The sequence below is a fragment of the Juglans regia genome, chromosome 12, assembly GCF_001411555.2.
Source record: "Juglans regia cultivar Chandler chromosome 12, Walnut 2.0, whole genome shotgun sequence".
Taxonomy (NCBI): Eukaryota; Viridiplantae; Streptophyta; class Magnoliopsida; order Fagales; family Juglandaceae; genus Juglans; species Juglans regia.
This window is the reverse complement of record NC_049912.1, coordinates 3,303,302-3,318,146: the sequence shown is the minus strand read 5'-3', so window position 1 is coordinate 3,318,146 and position 14,845 is coordinate 3,303,302. Positions and strand designations below refer to the sequence as shown.

General features: G+C 40.8%; 1 protein-coding gene across 1 annotated transcript in view; it reads right to left on the bottom strand.

The window, feature by feature from the left end:
* Nucleotides 1–13,894, bottom strand: part of LOC108998258 (peroxisome biogenesis protein 1) — a 37,796-nt gene extending 23,902 nt beyond the window's left edge. The window contains exons 1-2 of the mRNA XM_018974756.2: nt 13,464–13,894; nt 13,074–13,247 (exon numbers count right to left, since the gene is read on the bottom strand). Of these exons, the coding sequence (XP_018830301.1) occupies nt 13,074–13,247; nt 13,464–13,667 (378 nt within the window). The 5' untranslated portion in view covers nt 13,668–13,894. The remainder of the gene's footprint in view (nt 1–13,073; nt 13,248–13,463) is intronic.
* Nucleotides 13,895–14,845: the final 951 nt, after the last annotated feature.

Genomic DNA, 14,845 nt, shown 5'->3' with positions numbered 1-14,845 from the left:
CAAGATGGAACTTAATATCCTCCCCAATTCCTCCGCACAAGAAAGCACGAAACAACCTCTCAATCCGATTATCCTCCCCTGCAAGTAAAGGAATCAACGATAGAAAAGTGGGAAGATTAGAAAGAGTACCCCTAATAAGAGTAATTCTTCTCCCTTTCAACAAATACATCATTTTCCACCCCGCCAATCTTCTCTCGATATGCTCAACTATCCCATCCCATAAGGCCTTATCTTTAAAAGAAGCCCCCAAGGTGAAACCCAAATATTTCATAGACAAAGAAGCAACCTTACACCCAAAATGCTTGTCAAACCTCTAACATTGCTCACCACTCCCACTAGGACCATCTCGAACTTCCCAAGATTTACCTTAAGACAAGAAGCAGCTTCAAAACAAAGCAAGAGAGCCCTCAATGATTGAACTTTGCATCATATCAATTCCAGGGCACTCCTAGTTTCATCTTTGTGGGCAAACTAAAAGCTTTGAAAAAAGACTTAAAGCTTTGGAATGCTCAATCCTTTGGTGACATAGGCGACCGTAAGAAGTCTGTGTTGGAGGAGCTACAAGAGGTAGAGAGGGTACAAGAGGGTCAAGTCCTCTCTTTGGATGAAGTCTCTCATAAGACAAAGTTAATTTCAGAATTAGAGCAGGTTACCTTATTGGAAGAGATATCGTGTAGGCAAAAATCACGTGCTTTGTGGTTGAAAGAAGGAGATCAAAGCACTAAGTTCTTCCATAGAGTGGCCAACTCTCATAGGAGAACTAATACCATTAAGAGGCTGAATATAGATGGTGCGGTATGTACAAGGGCCCCTGTGATTAAAGAGCATATTGCTGGTTTTTTCAAACATTTGCTTACAGAATAGGTGGGGTGGAGGCCAAAGCTTGATGGACTAGCATTTAAGTCCATCGAGCCGCAGCATGTTTCTTGGTTGGAGAGGCCCTTTGAGAGCACTGGCATTGGCCTAGCCAAATGCCAGTGCCTAGCCAAATTTTGGCTAAGTAGCTCAAAAGTGCTCTGCATTGGAATGGTCAAAACTTCAAGGCTCCACTTTTGAGCTACAGTAAATTCATCCCTTTCTCCAAATTTAGCCAGCCACTATTCATCTCCAAAATAATATTTTACTCTAAAAATATTCTCAATGGCTACTATTGGATAATTAGGTTGAAAAAAATAGTTGGGAAACAATAATTTTAAGTAAAAATTAAATTATTAATTAATATATGGAGTGTATTTGTAAAATATAAAATTAAAAAAATTATTATTAAAATATCTAATATTATATTATTATTTTAACTTTTAGATAGATAGTCCAATGTGGATTAACCTCTCCAATAGCCAAAACCTCAACTTTTAGTCAAATTTTAAATTTGGCAACTAGACCATTGCCAATGCTTTGAGGAGACAAAGTTTCATTGTGTGGTGAGGAGGATGGTCAAAGACAAAGCACCTGGTCCATATGGTTTTTCTATGAGATTCTTTCAATCATGCTGGGATGTGGTGAAGAAGGATGTAATGAAGGTGTTCCATGAATTTTCTTCGGTTGGAAGATTTGAGAAAAGCCTCAATGCCACTTTTATTATGCTTATTCCCAAGAAGATTGGGGCATCGGAGGTGAAGGATTATCGACCCATTAGTCTTGTGAATGGGGTGATCATCTCTAAGGTGCTTGCAAATTGTTTAGGGGAGGTATTGCGGCAGATTATTACGAAACCCCAAAACGCATTTGTAAAGGGTAGACAACTTTTGGACTCGGTTCTCATTGCCAATGAATATATTGATAGTAGATTAAAGTCTGGCAATCTAGGTATCTTATGCAAGTCGGATATAGAGAAGGTCTATGATCGCATCATTTGGGATTTCCTACCTTACTTGTTGGAGAGACGTGGTTTTGGAGAGAGATGGTGCTCGTGGATCCAGTGGTGCAGATCCACGGCGAAGTCCTCAGTTCTAGTGAATGGCAGCCCATTTGGCTTTTTTAACAGCTCTCGGAGTCTAAGACAAGGGGATCATTTGTCTCCACTCATTTTCATCATAGTCATGAAGGCGCTTAGTAGAATGATTTATGCCTGGTTAACAGTGGCTTTGTGGCTGGTTTTTCCATTGGTGACATTAATAGGGGTACTCTTAACATTTCTCATTTGTTGTTCACAGATGATACTCTAATTTTTTGTGAGGCAGAACAAAACCAGATGCTAGCATTGAAGGCACTTCTACTATGTTTTGATATGTTGTGGTGGGCACCTGCAGGAAAATGTATATTCTCGGTTCGCTCTTTCTATAAGTCACTTACACAATCGCATAACAATCATTTTCCTTGGAGAAGGATCTGAAGAAACAAGGCACCCCCCAAAGCGGCATTCTTTGCTTGGACAGCTTCTTTGGTTAATGACCTGACGTTTGACGACAAGGAGCGCTCATTGGAAGAGTTTCGATTACTTTTTTTTTTTATTGGCACTGGGTGTCTGAGAACAGCATGTTACCGCATATAATAAATGCCAATTCTTACCATGTACATTTATTTTTTTATACTAGTTGTACAAGTAATATTCTTTTTTTGATAAGTAAAATAAGACTTTATTAAATCACCAAAGTAACAAGATACAGAGACAAGTAATATTCTTATCATGTATAGATGCTAATTCTTAGGGACTTACACGTTAGAATTTACTATGTCTAGTAATCTTTTCTTCCCTTGAAAAGCATGGGCTGATTGCCTACTACTTAATGAGAATTACACTGCACATAGTAGATAGTTTTTCCAAAAAAAAAGCTCTCTTGGTATTCTTGGTATCTCAGTATTCTAACAAAGCATCCCGACTAATCCTAGGGGTGCACAAGCCCTCAACAAGGAGTTTCCCATGAGTACACCTCGGATAATTCAAGGAGAAAATCCACCAGTCCGATGGCCCCTAAAGATTGTCTGAACCCAAGGGGATTTGAACTTTAGACCTGAGGGGAGCATACCCTCAAGCCCAAGGCCTTTACCACTTGAGCCAACCCCTAAGGATTGAACTTAGGCTACATTTGGGTAGCAAAGTCTTCTCAACACTTTCCAAGTATTCTCGTACTTATGAAAATACTTCATATGCCAAACACAATGAACCATCTTCGTACCAAAGTCTCTCCACTATAATATTTATCACTATTATATATAAATAAAATCATCATTAAAAAAAAAATAATCATTGATGGGACCCACACATTTTTCAATTATCTATCCAAAAGTCAACAACTCAACATACTTCATACATCCAAACAACTCAAAATACTCTCAATGGGACCCACAAACCCACTTCAATCTCTATTCATAACTATTCACAAACATTCTATAATATTTATTACTATTATATATAAATAATAAATAAAATCACTATAATATTTATCACTATTAAATATAAATAAAAAATAAAATCACTATAATATTTATCACTATTATATATAAATAAAATCATCATTAAAAAAAATCAATCATTGATGGGACCCACGCCTTTTTCAATTATCTATCCAAAAGTCAACAACTCAACATATTTCATACATCCAAACAACTCAAAATACTCTCAATGGGACACACAAACCCACTTCAATCTCTACTCATAACTATTCACAAACATTCTCAACACTTCTCAGGTATTCTCACTACCCAAACGTAGCCTTAGATTACTTTTTGTTAGAACCTTATTTTTATGGGTCAAAGCTGTTGATTTCAATGGCCTTAATTTTCATGATTTTCTTGTTTCTATTTCTCCTTCCTAAATAGGTGTCATCTCTTATATCATCTTGTGTACTTGGATTATGTCTATTCTTATTGATATAATCGTTTACTTATAAAAAAAAACTTATTGGACTTTGCCATATTTCGGCTCACAAAAGACTAATGTATCATCTGCAAAAAGAAGAAAGGAAAATTTGATAAAACTATTATTAGAACATCCCACAGGGAAACCGGAGATAAACCCTCCTCCAATTGCAGCCTCTACCATCTAACCAAGCACGTCCATCACAATAACGAAGGGGAAAGGGAACAGTGGGTCCCCTTGCCTAAATCCACAAGAGCTAGAAAAGAAACCCACTAGGGTACCATTTCCCAAAATAGAAAAGCGTATCTTAATTCGCATACACCCCTCTCCCCAAAACCACATCTCCCAAGCAGATGAAGGAGGAAGTCTCAATTCACATGATTATGAACCTTTTCTATATCCTGGAACTCCAGCTCTAATTATACTCTCCAAACATTCATTGGCAATAAGTACTGAGTCTAGAATTTGTCTTCCCTTGACAAAGGCATTTTGAGGCTTCAATAGGATTTTCTCCATAATCACTCATATGATTGGCAAGGACCTCAAAAATGATTTCATAAACCCCATTCACAAGACTGATGGGACGAAAATCCTTCACCTATAAGGCCCCTATTTTCTTCAGGATAAGAGCCAAGAAAGTTGCATTACGGCTTTTTTTGAACCACCTAAAAGAATGGAATTCATGAAAGACCCCTATTACATCATCTTTCACGATGTCCCAACACACCTGGAAGAAAGCCAAGGAAAAGCCATCCAATTTAGGTGCTTTATCTTTGACCATCCCTTTGATCACATGATGAACCTCATCTTCTTCAAATGGTCTTTCCAACCAATTAGCACTTAGAAGATCAATACACACGAAAGCCCAACCCATCAAGTTTTGGCCTCCCAGGTGATTGTTTTGTATGGAGACTCTTGTGATAGTGAACAATATGGTCCTTGATCTCAGAATGATCAACAAGGACTCGATCATCAGTATCCTCCATCAAGAACGCCTTCTCAAGTTCAGTAACGACCCAACTTTTACTCAGCAGTTCCTCCTTAGAAAGAAAGCCATGTAGAAATCATATAAACTATAAAGACAATAACCTATAACTTTGGATCGGGGAAGGAGAGAGAAAACGGTTTTCAGATGCAGAAAACAAGAAAAGTAGGCTCTTCACCTGAACAACACATAAAAATCAATGCAAGCATAAAGAACGCTTGGGGTATGTTTTGTATACGGAGGGAACATGAATGCCCATTCTCATTCCTTTAGGAAAAGGAATAGGCATTCTAATTCTTTGGCCTGGCAACAGCACATGCTAATTGAAATTAGATTAAAATTCCCAAAATACCTCAAACCAGATTTTTTTTCCAGAAAAACCATCAATCTATTTTTTAAAACCTAATAAGAAATAAAAGTTTTAAAAAAAATTGATAGTGGGTGGCAGACCATCAACCAAAGCCTTGGGTATGGTGTGACCACCTCCTGGGCATTTGAGGATGGCTTTACCGCCAATAGGAATAGCCTAGCCACAAGATGCTCCATTTTCAAGGATGGTTCGACCACCCCCATGGGTCTGTAGTGGGGGCCGGCCACCACCAACTTGAAGCATTTTCTATTTTTAAAAAAATGAAAAAATAAGGAAACTTCCCAAAAAATTAAATTCCTTACCCCCATCCTATTCCTCAGTCCTCATAATAAAACGCAACAAAACTATGGAATAGCTATTCCATTCTATTACATGGGCCTATTCCACAAACCAAATGTACCCTTAAAGAATGTTCCAAGCAGATAAAACTAAGCATGTTCTAAGAGGATAACAAATTGCATAATTTCTTCCTTGTATATAACTCGAGGTGCAGGTGCAGAAGCGAAAGTAGCCCAAATTCGACTTACCCCTAGTTGCTTAATCTTTAAGTATAGAAGTGATTTTGGAGAAAACAAAGAAGTTCAGCCTAAAAAATCGATATCAACTACAAAAAAGTTTGAAAATGCTCGCAACAAGAACCCAGCTTAAAGCTTACTACCTATGGTTAGGCAATGCATTGATATTGTTCAAATGTTCCCAACACAACACTTGGAACATACGATTTTAGAGCAACTTCTTGCTGCATAAATTGATGTAAATTCTACATAGTTTAATACTCATGCATTCAGTTTGAGTATTGAACTTCTGTCTGGTCTCATAACTCCTAGGCACTTATGATCCCTATAAGATTTCCAACCATACTTACCTATGTGATTGAAAGATTTTATACTCAAGTGTACTGATGTTTGTACATTCCCATTTCTTTTATCGGATCATCCCTATGTATATATGTGTGATCTTGACTACGGAAAATCTAAGAAAGAGGGGAATTATAGTGATGGATTGGTGCTATTTGTGCAAAAAAATGGAGAATCTGTAGATCACTTACTTTTGCATTGTGAGGTCACGAGGGGGTTATGGAATGAGATCTTTCGAAGAATGGATATTACTTGGGTAATGCCTCTGCAGGTGGTGGATTTATTGGCTTGTTGGATGGAGCTTCAAGGCTGTCTACAAGTGGCGGCAGTGTGGAAGATGATCCCGTTGTGTATCATGTGGTGCACATAGTCCGAGAGGAATGAGAGATGTTTTGAGGATAGGGAACGCACAATGGAGGAGTTTCAGAATTCTTTTATGCACACTTTAATGCTATGGTTTTCAGCCATTGTACTTGATGGAAACAATGTCCATGACTTTCCTTCCTTAGCTAGAATGTAATTAGGTGTTTTCTTTTGTATACTTCCTGTGTACACGGGTGATGCTTATTTCATTCGTATGAATAAAATCTTTATTACTTATCAAAAAAATATATCTATGTGTCTGCATATATAAATATATATAGTTTAAGCCCTTATGATTTCGAAACAAGATTCTTGGATCATATTAATTATGTTCGTAATTCATAAGAGTACGTGATTTTCACCCATTATGCAATTGATTAGTTCTGTGCTCTGTCTGATAACATATATATCACAACATCGTGTTCGGTGAAATCTCTCTTATTATTTTTTTTTTTTTTTTAAAAATCCATCTTCCATGTTGAGACATTTCATAATCAGTTGCAAGGTTCCTGAGTCCCTTTTGTTCATTATCATCTTTTTTTTCAGTCATATTCCTGGTTTTCTCTCCGTACATTTTCTGCTTTTCTTGGTTTTTCCTGTTCTTGTTTCTGGTTTGGGCCGTCATTGGCGGTAGTTCATTGTGGGAATTAGCATGTAGTTCAGTTGGGTGTTAAGATTTTCTGTCCTTGCTTCTGAATCAAAACTTTGTTTCGGAAGTCTGGATGAGTAAGTGCTGGTGTCTGGTGTCTGCATGTAAGAGCTTAACTTAATCATGAGAAGGATTGCAATTGAATTGAAGGTGTTTGAGATACGGACGGAGGGGCGTGAAGTGCTTATCACGGAGAGGGGTTGGAAAGGATCACAAACTTTGAAGTTGGGTTGGGATACAGCACGCTGGATCTTAAGGGCTTTGGAGGAATGTTCTCAGCATGGAAGGAAGGTGTATTACTCTGCTTACAGGGATGGTAACAGGGGATATATCACGCAGAAGAGTTTCAATTCCCGTGGTAGTTTCTTGGCCCTTGTGGAGTATAGTGGAGAGGGGCATCGGAGCTTCATCTTTATCCCTGGGGAAAGGGAAGGAATGGGGTGGAGGAGGCTTGCAGCTGTCGTGAGGGAGGTGAGTAACGAAGGTGCTCAGGGGAGAAAACCTCCATCCTCGTCGTCAACAAAACCATTGGCTCGATCGTACTTGGAGGTCCTACAGACACCTCGAGAGGGGAGAAACTTTGCTTCGGCAGCCTTGAATAGAGTAGGGGAAGCTCCTGTTGTGGTAGGTGCACAGAGGCAGGAGGGTGATGGCAGAGGCGTGTCTGGGCAAAATAATGTAAGTATTTTGAAGGATTTGCGGGATATGCATGCAGCTTTGGAAGAGATGGCTGTTAAAATCAATGGGATGATACGGTGCGTCTTGGGTAAAGGAGTTATGGGTTCGAATTTGGGCCTAGGGAGTGGGCCGGAGTTTGAGAACGAAGGCAAGGCCCAGTCCAAACATAATTTCGGATCCAAGCCCAACCAACCGAAAGGTTGGGCGTGGAGGAAGAAGCCGCAGGTCGGGGTGGACTCAGAGGTGGATGGGTCAGTGCCTCTGACATCGGCGAAGCCTCCGATGGTGAAGTCGCAGGTTCTCGAAGCTGCATTGGAAGAAATACGGCCTGTAGCAGAGTCCGTTAAGCATGGAGGGGCGAAACCAGACATGTACAGACTCGGCTCAAGCCCGAGATCAGAATCAAACGTCTCGGCTCCTGCACAGACTCGGTCGACGGCAGTAGTTAAGGAGATCCCGACGTCCATCGTGAGGAGTAAAGGTGTTTCTCTCGGGAGCAAAGACAAGACAGTTTCGGCTCAAGCCCGAGACTATGTATCGGAGCCGATATCAGTACAAATGCTTCCACCATTGGCACAGAAAATGCCGATAGGCACAATGGAAACTTCGGAGGAGCTTTTGTTGGTCCACCAGGTTCTAGAAAGGGAGGCTGGGGAAATTGACGAGGCTGTTGAGGGACATTGTGAGGTTCTGACTTCTATGGTCACCCATACGAGGGAGGTTGGGGAAAATGGCGAGGCCGCTGAGGGACAAAATGAGAGTCTAACCTCTATGGTGGTAAGGGGTAATTGTTTAGAAGAAAGTAGGCAAATCGAGTTTGAAAGGTTTGAAAGAGAAGAATTGGAAGAGCAAGTTAGGATGGCCTCGGTGCCAGAACTCGAAGTAACTGCTTATGAGGAGGAGATGGATAGTTCATCTCCATTACAGATGACTCCTCTTCAGATTGTGTCGGAGGAAACCTCAGATTGGGTCTTTAAACAAGTGGAGAAAATTCAAAGCTGTGTGGGTCTCTTTTATGAGGGTTATGAAGAACAATTGAGGGCACTTTTAGTTGCTATTGAAGCTGGTCGATCCACGGTAGAGCAGTCATCTATGAAAAAGAAGCGGGAGTTGAGAAGATTACAATGTTCCATTAATTACGACAATAAGGAGGGTACCTCAGGGAGGAACAGATCTAAGGGGAGGGATGCTATATCTGTTAATGAAACCTAAAATTATGTCGTGGAATGTAAGGGGGATCAATAATGTCAACAAACGCCTTCGCATCAGGTCTATTATTCATAGTTGGAAGATTGATGTTGTTTGCCTTCAAGAAACAAAATTAGTAAATGTGGACAGAAATGTTATTAATAGCTTGTGGAGAGGTTCATTTGTAGGCTGGTCTTACCTAGCCTCTTCTGGTGCTTCTGGTGGAGTTCTAGTCATGTGGGATAGTAGAGTTGTCAAGATGGTAGAAGAGTGTATTGGAAATTACTTGGTGGCATGTTTATTAAGGAACGTGGAAGATGGGTGGTCGTGGGCATTAGCAAGTGTCTATGGTCCCAATAGGGATCGGGATAGGAACCTGATGTGGGATGAAGTATCAGGGTTATATTCTATGTGGGATCTTCCTTGGTGTATATGTGGGGATTTCAATATAGTTCGATTCCCAAGTGAGAGGGCGGGTCTTTCTTCAATAACTACAACAATGGAGGCTTTCTCACAATTGATTTTCGACTTGGAATTACTGGATTTGCCGTTGGTGGGGGGTGAACATACGTGGTCCAATTCTAGAGGCAGTTCAAGATTGGACAGATTTTTAGTCTCATCGTCATGGGAAGCTCATTATCCGAAGTTGTGTCAAAAACAGTTCCCAAGGATAGGATCGGATCATTTCCCCATTATTCTTGAGTGTGGGGGTATTCATGGGGGCAAACGGTACTTTAAATTCGAGAATATGTGGCTAGAAGTGGAGGGCTTCGTCGATATGGTAAAAAATTGGTGGCTGTTGTACCAGTTTGAGGGGACTCCTAGTTTTGTCTTGGCTAGTAAACTTAAAGCTTTAAAAGCTGATTTGAAGATTTGGAATAAGGAGGTTTTTGGGAATGTTGAGCAGCAGAAAAAAGTCCTTTGGGATGAGCTCCAATCCTTGGAAGCTGATGGGGATAGAGAGGAGAGTTTGTCTAGGATGAATGAAGTAAAAATAGAACTTGAGAGGGTTCTTTTGAGGGAAGAAATATCATGGAGACAAAAGTCGAGAGTTCTTTGGCTCAAAGAGGGGGATAAGTGTACTAGCTTCTTTCACAAAATGGTCAATTCTCTAGACGTAACAACGCTACTGAGATGTTAAAGTCTGAAAATAATCTGCTTACATTACCAGCTGAGATCCAAGAGCATGCCGAGCAGTATTTTAGTTCCCTCCTTAGTGAGACGGAAGATTGGAGACCTAAGATAGATGGATTGAACTTTGCAGCGGTGGATGCCTCTTCAAAAAGTTGGTTGGAAAGGCCGTTCGAAGAGCTTGAGGTGCATCGGGTGGTGTGTGGAATGAGGAGAGACAAAGCTCCCGGGCCGGATGGCTTTTCTATGGCATTTTTTCAAGGTTGTTGGGAGTTTGTGCGGGAGGATGTGATGAAGGTTTTCCATGAATTCTATGAGTTTCAAAAGTTTGAGAAGAGTTTGAATGCCACTTTTATTGCTTTAATTCCAAAAAGAGTGGGTGCTTCGGAGTTGAAGGAGTTTCGCCCAATTAGCTTGGTAAGTAGTGTCTATAAGATTATTTCAAAGGTGTTAGCAATAGAATGAGCAAAATGATGGGGAAGATCATTTCCAAATCCCAAAACGCATTTGTTAAAGGAAGACAAATTATAGATTCGGTGTTGATTGCAAATGAATGTGTTGATAGCCGCATGCGGGAAGGGGCTCCGGGGGTCCTTTGTAAGTTGGACATGGAAAAAGCATATGACCATGTAAACTGAAATTTTCTTTTGTATATGCTTAGAAGATGCGGTTTTGGTGATAAGTGGTGTGGCTGGATAAGTCACTGCATTTCAACAGTCCGCTTTTCTATTCTTGTTAATGGGCAGCCTTGTGGGTATTTTCCGAGTTCTAGAGGTTTGAGGTAGGGGGATCCCTTATCTCCCTTCTTGTTTGACATTGTTATGGAAGCCTTGAGTCGAATGGTGGAGGCAGTGGTAGGAGCTGGATTTATCTCGGGATTTTCAGTGGGAACCAACTCTAGTGGCCCTTTTACTATATCACACTTGCTTTTCGCTGATGATACCCTCATTTTTTGTGAGGCTGTTGGGGAACAAATTCAAATTTTGAGGGCTGTCCTGCTATGTTTTCAAGCCATCTCGGGATTAAAAGTGAACTTAAGCAAATCGGAATTGGTACCGGTGGGAGAGGTTCGTAATATTCACCACTTGGCTGAATTTCTGGGGTGTAAAGTCGCATTTCTGCCCATAAAATATTTGGGACTACCGTTAGGGGCATCTTTTAAGGCCAGACACATTTGGGATAGGGTGATCGAGAAGATAGAGAGGAAGTTGGCAGCTTGGAAAAGGACTTACTTATCTAAAGGGGGTAGGATTACTCTTATAAAGAGTACTCTCTCTAATATCCCTACTTACTTCCTATCTTTATTCCCTTTACCAGTTGGTGTGGCCAACCGTATTGAAAAATTATATAGAGATTTTCTTTGGGGAGGCTTGGGAGAGGAGACCAAAATTCCCTTAGTAAGTTGGAAAAAAATCTGCTGTCCGATTGCTGATGGAGGTCTGGGTATTCACAGTCTATGTAGTTTTAATAAGGCGTTGTTGGGGAAGTGGCTATGGAGATATCATGGGAAAGAAGAAGCATTGTGGAGGAGGGTGATTGATTGCAAGTATGGTAGTGATTGGGGAGGATGGTGTACAATGGAGAGCAGGGATTCGTATGGAGTGAGTCTATGGAAGTTTATTAGGAAAGGGTGGGGTCGCTTCCTAAAACAAGTTAACTTCTTGATTGGTGATGGTTCAAAAATCAGATTTTGGTCTGATGTTTGGTGTGGGGATATTGAATTGTATCGAGCATTTCCAGTTGTTTTCAGGTTGGCGACTAATAAGCAAGCTTCAGTTTCCGACGTGATGGTATCTTCCAATGGAGTGGCGCTTTGGGATGTAGGCTTCTCCAGATCTGTCCAGGATTGGGAAGTAGAGGAGGTTACTATTTTTTTAGACAGTTGTATTCAGTGGAGTTAAGAAGACAGGCAGGGACCAACTTTGTTGGAATCAAACAGCCTCTAAGAAATTTACAGTTCGGTCTTTTTATAAAGTGATACTAAATCAGCACCATGTTGGCTTTCCTTGGAAGAGGATTTGGAAGGCTCATGTTCCGTCAAGGGTGGCTTTTTTTGTATGAACAGCAGCAATAGGGAATATTCAGACTATTGATAATTTGAGGAAGCGCGGAATGATTGTTGTGGATTGGTGCTTTATGTGCAAGAAAGAAGCGAAATCAGTGAACCACCTACTACTTCATTGTGAAATGGCTAAAGTGCTATGGGATGGTGTGTTTGGAAGGGTTGGGCTATGCTGGGTTATGCCAGAAGCAGTGGTTGATTTCCTAACATGTTGGACCAACTTTCAAATGCATACTTGTTCCCAAGTGGCAGCTGCTTGGAAAATGATGCCTTTGTGTATTATGTGGTGTATTTGGTGGGAGAGAAATGAGCGGTGCTTTAATGATCGGGAACACAATAGAGATTCATTTTGGAAGTTTTTTATAAGCACTCTACTTAGCTGGTTCTCTGCTATTGTACTGAAGGGTAGGGCTGTAAACGCGTTCTTGTCTTCGTTTTTCTAAGTTCTAGAATGTATTAGGTGTTTCTTGTGTATACTACCTATGTACTCGGGCTTTGCCTATTACATTGTTATTAATAAAGTTATTACTTATCAAAAAAAAATAATCAGTTGCAAAAGAACTAGAATGAACACCATCTGAAGCTATGTCCGAAAGTATATTAATGTAGGTATCAACCGGTGCTCCACGTTCTATCAAGGTTCTGCTCTTACAGATGCCCCACCTCCCATCAAGTCATGTAGAAGTCAACAGTAACTCCACTTTAAGATCAATGAACACATACAATACTCATCCCACCCCAGTTCGAGTTTAGAGATCAAGATTTCCTTATAGGATCCTGAAAGCCAATTTGTTTAGACCTAAAGGATTTAGATATATCGACAAATCAGATCCACCAAAAAGAAACGTCCACTTTAGACACTAATCTTAAAGGGAAATTAAGAAAACATTAATAGTTACATATGTGAAAAGAGACTAACCACAGGCATTATCCAGGTTTAACTGCACCAATGAAACAGGGATAAAAGTTTCACAGATTATGAGAAATGTACCTGGTTCAATATAGCTGCCTCTGCGTGCTCAGAGTTAAGCTCCAAAACTTCCCAATCGTCCTCACTTTGAGGTTCTATAGTAACTAGAGTAGCCTTTGGCACATTGGAAACAACTCGAACTTGAACTGTGGCATGATCTGGCAAGAAAATACATTCCGCGAATTTTTGGGCGACCTGTGATGAATTCACGAAGCAACAGAAGAGTCTTCAGCACAGAATTTGAATCCAAACAATGAACCATTGACTAGATGGAAAGAGGAGAGTCATGCTGATTAAGAAAGTAAATTGAAAACTTTTAAAATTTCTAAAGAAACTGAGCCACTACTAAAAGCATTTCCAGCAATTGAGAAACCTTTTGGGAGAACAACCGAATGAGGAAGACAAGAGTACCTCGATTGCCGAAGAAGCAGAGGTGGCGCCGGACCAAGCGACGTGCCAAAGCCGGCTGTCACTGAGGGAGCGGAGCTCGAGAGCGAGAACCTGAGGGAGAGGAAAGTGAGCAGAGCGGGTGGAGTCCAGGGTTTGGATCAGAGGAAGAGGGAGCGATACGAAGCAGTTCTCTACTCCGCCCACCAATCTCACCTCAAACTCCATGAATTTGTAGAGAGGGAGAGAGAGGTGTGGGGAGGAGATTTTAGAGGGAGGGAGCTTTGACGATCAGATTACTCGAGGCTGCGGACACAAAGAAAAGAGGTAGTGAACTCAACACCTGGGGAGCTCGAGATGGATAAAACCTCTCGTCTCTCGAACCCCCTTTCGAACTTCAAGGACGCTTTCCTATTCCGTCTCCCGTCAGCCTCTGCGCACCGTTTCGCAGTATAGGCGTTACCGTTGAATTGGGTATAAATTTCCATGTCCTTCCAAAAGTTCTACTGCTCCAGTGTAATTGCTACCCGATTTTCGGACCCGACTGAGCGTAGATCAAAATAATCCATGTTCGAAAGAAAAGGGTTTGATTCGGGGCAATTCAGCTGTTAAAAAATCAAACCGATTTATATATGATTTTTAATAATTTTTTATCAATATTAAAATAATCGATTTAAAATTATCACGAGTCACCCAATTCATATGATTCCTTAAATCGCTCCATACAAAATTCCGATTTTTCAAGACTTGAAATGAACTGCTCTAATCAACCCAATCGGTTTAGAAACCAATTCATGATTGCAGGTTAGGTCAGGACAATCCGTTATTTTTGTCCTCAAAAAATCAATACGAATCGTTTATGTTACTAATACTTTATCTTTGCGGATAAACTATGATAAAGGCTAATTTTAAGGGTGTGCATCCGGATCGGATTTTTTCCCGGTCCGGTCCGGAACCCGGAAACCCGGGTGCATCCGGGCGGTTATCCGCCCGGATTACACCCGGGCGGTTAATAAAGTTCCGGATCCGGTTATGTGACCCGGTTACGGATAACCGGGTCCTTTAAATCGAAAAATCCGCCCCATTTCAGTTTCTTCTTCACGGCGTTCTCGCATCGATTAGGGTTTGCACTTACCCTTAGCAGCTTTCTCGTCTCGACGTTTCTCGAATCCGCCTTCTCTCTAGGTCTCGAGGTCCTTTGCAAACTTGCAGCTCTCTCGTCTTCTCGAATCCCTTCTGTCCTTCTCTCTCAAATCTTTCCAATTCCCGAACCCCTTCTAGCCTTCTCTCTCAAGGCTCTGTTCTCTCTCAAGTTTTTCGACCTCACCGAAACACGGAAATAGAAACTTCGAAGCTCTTAAGGTATTTTCCTTTGCTCTGTAAGCTTATTTCGATATCTTATTAGT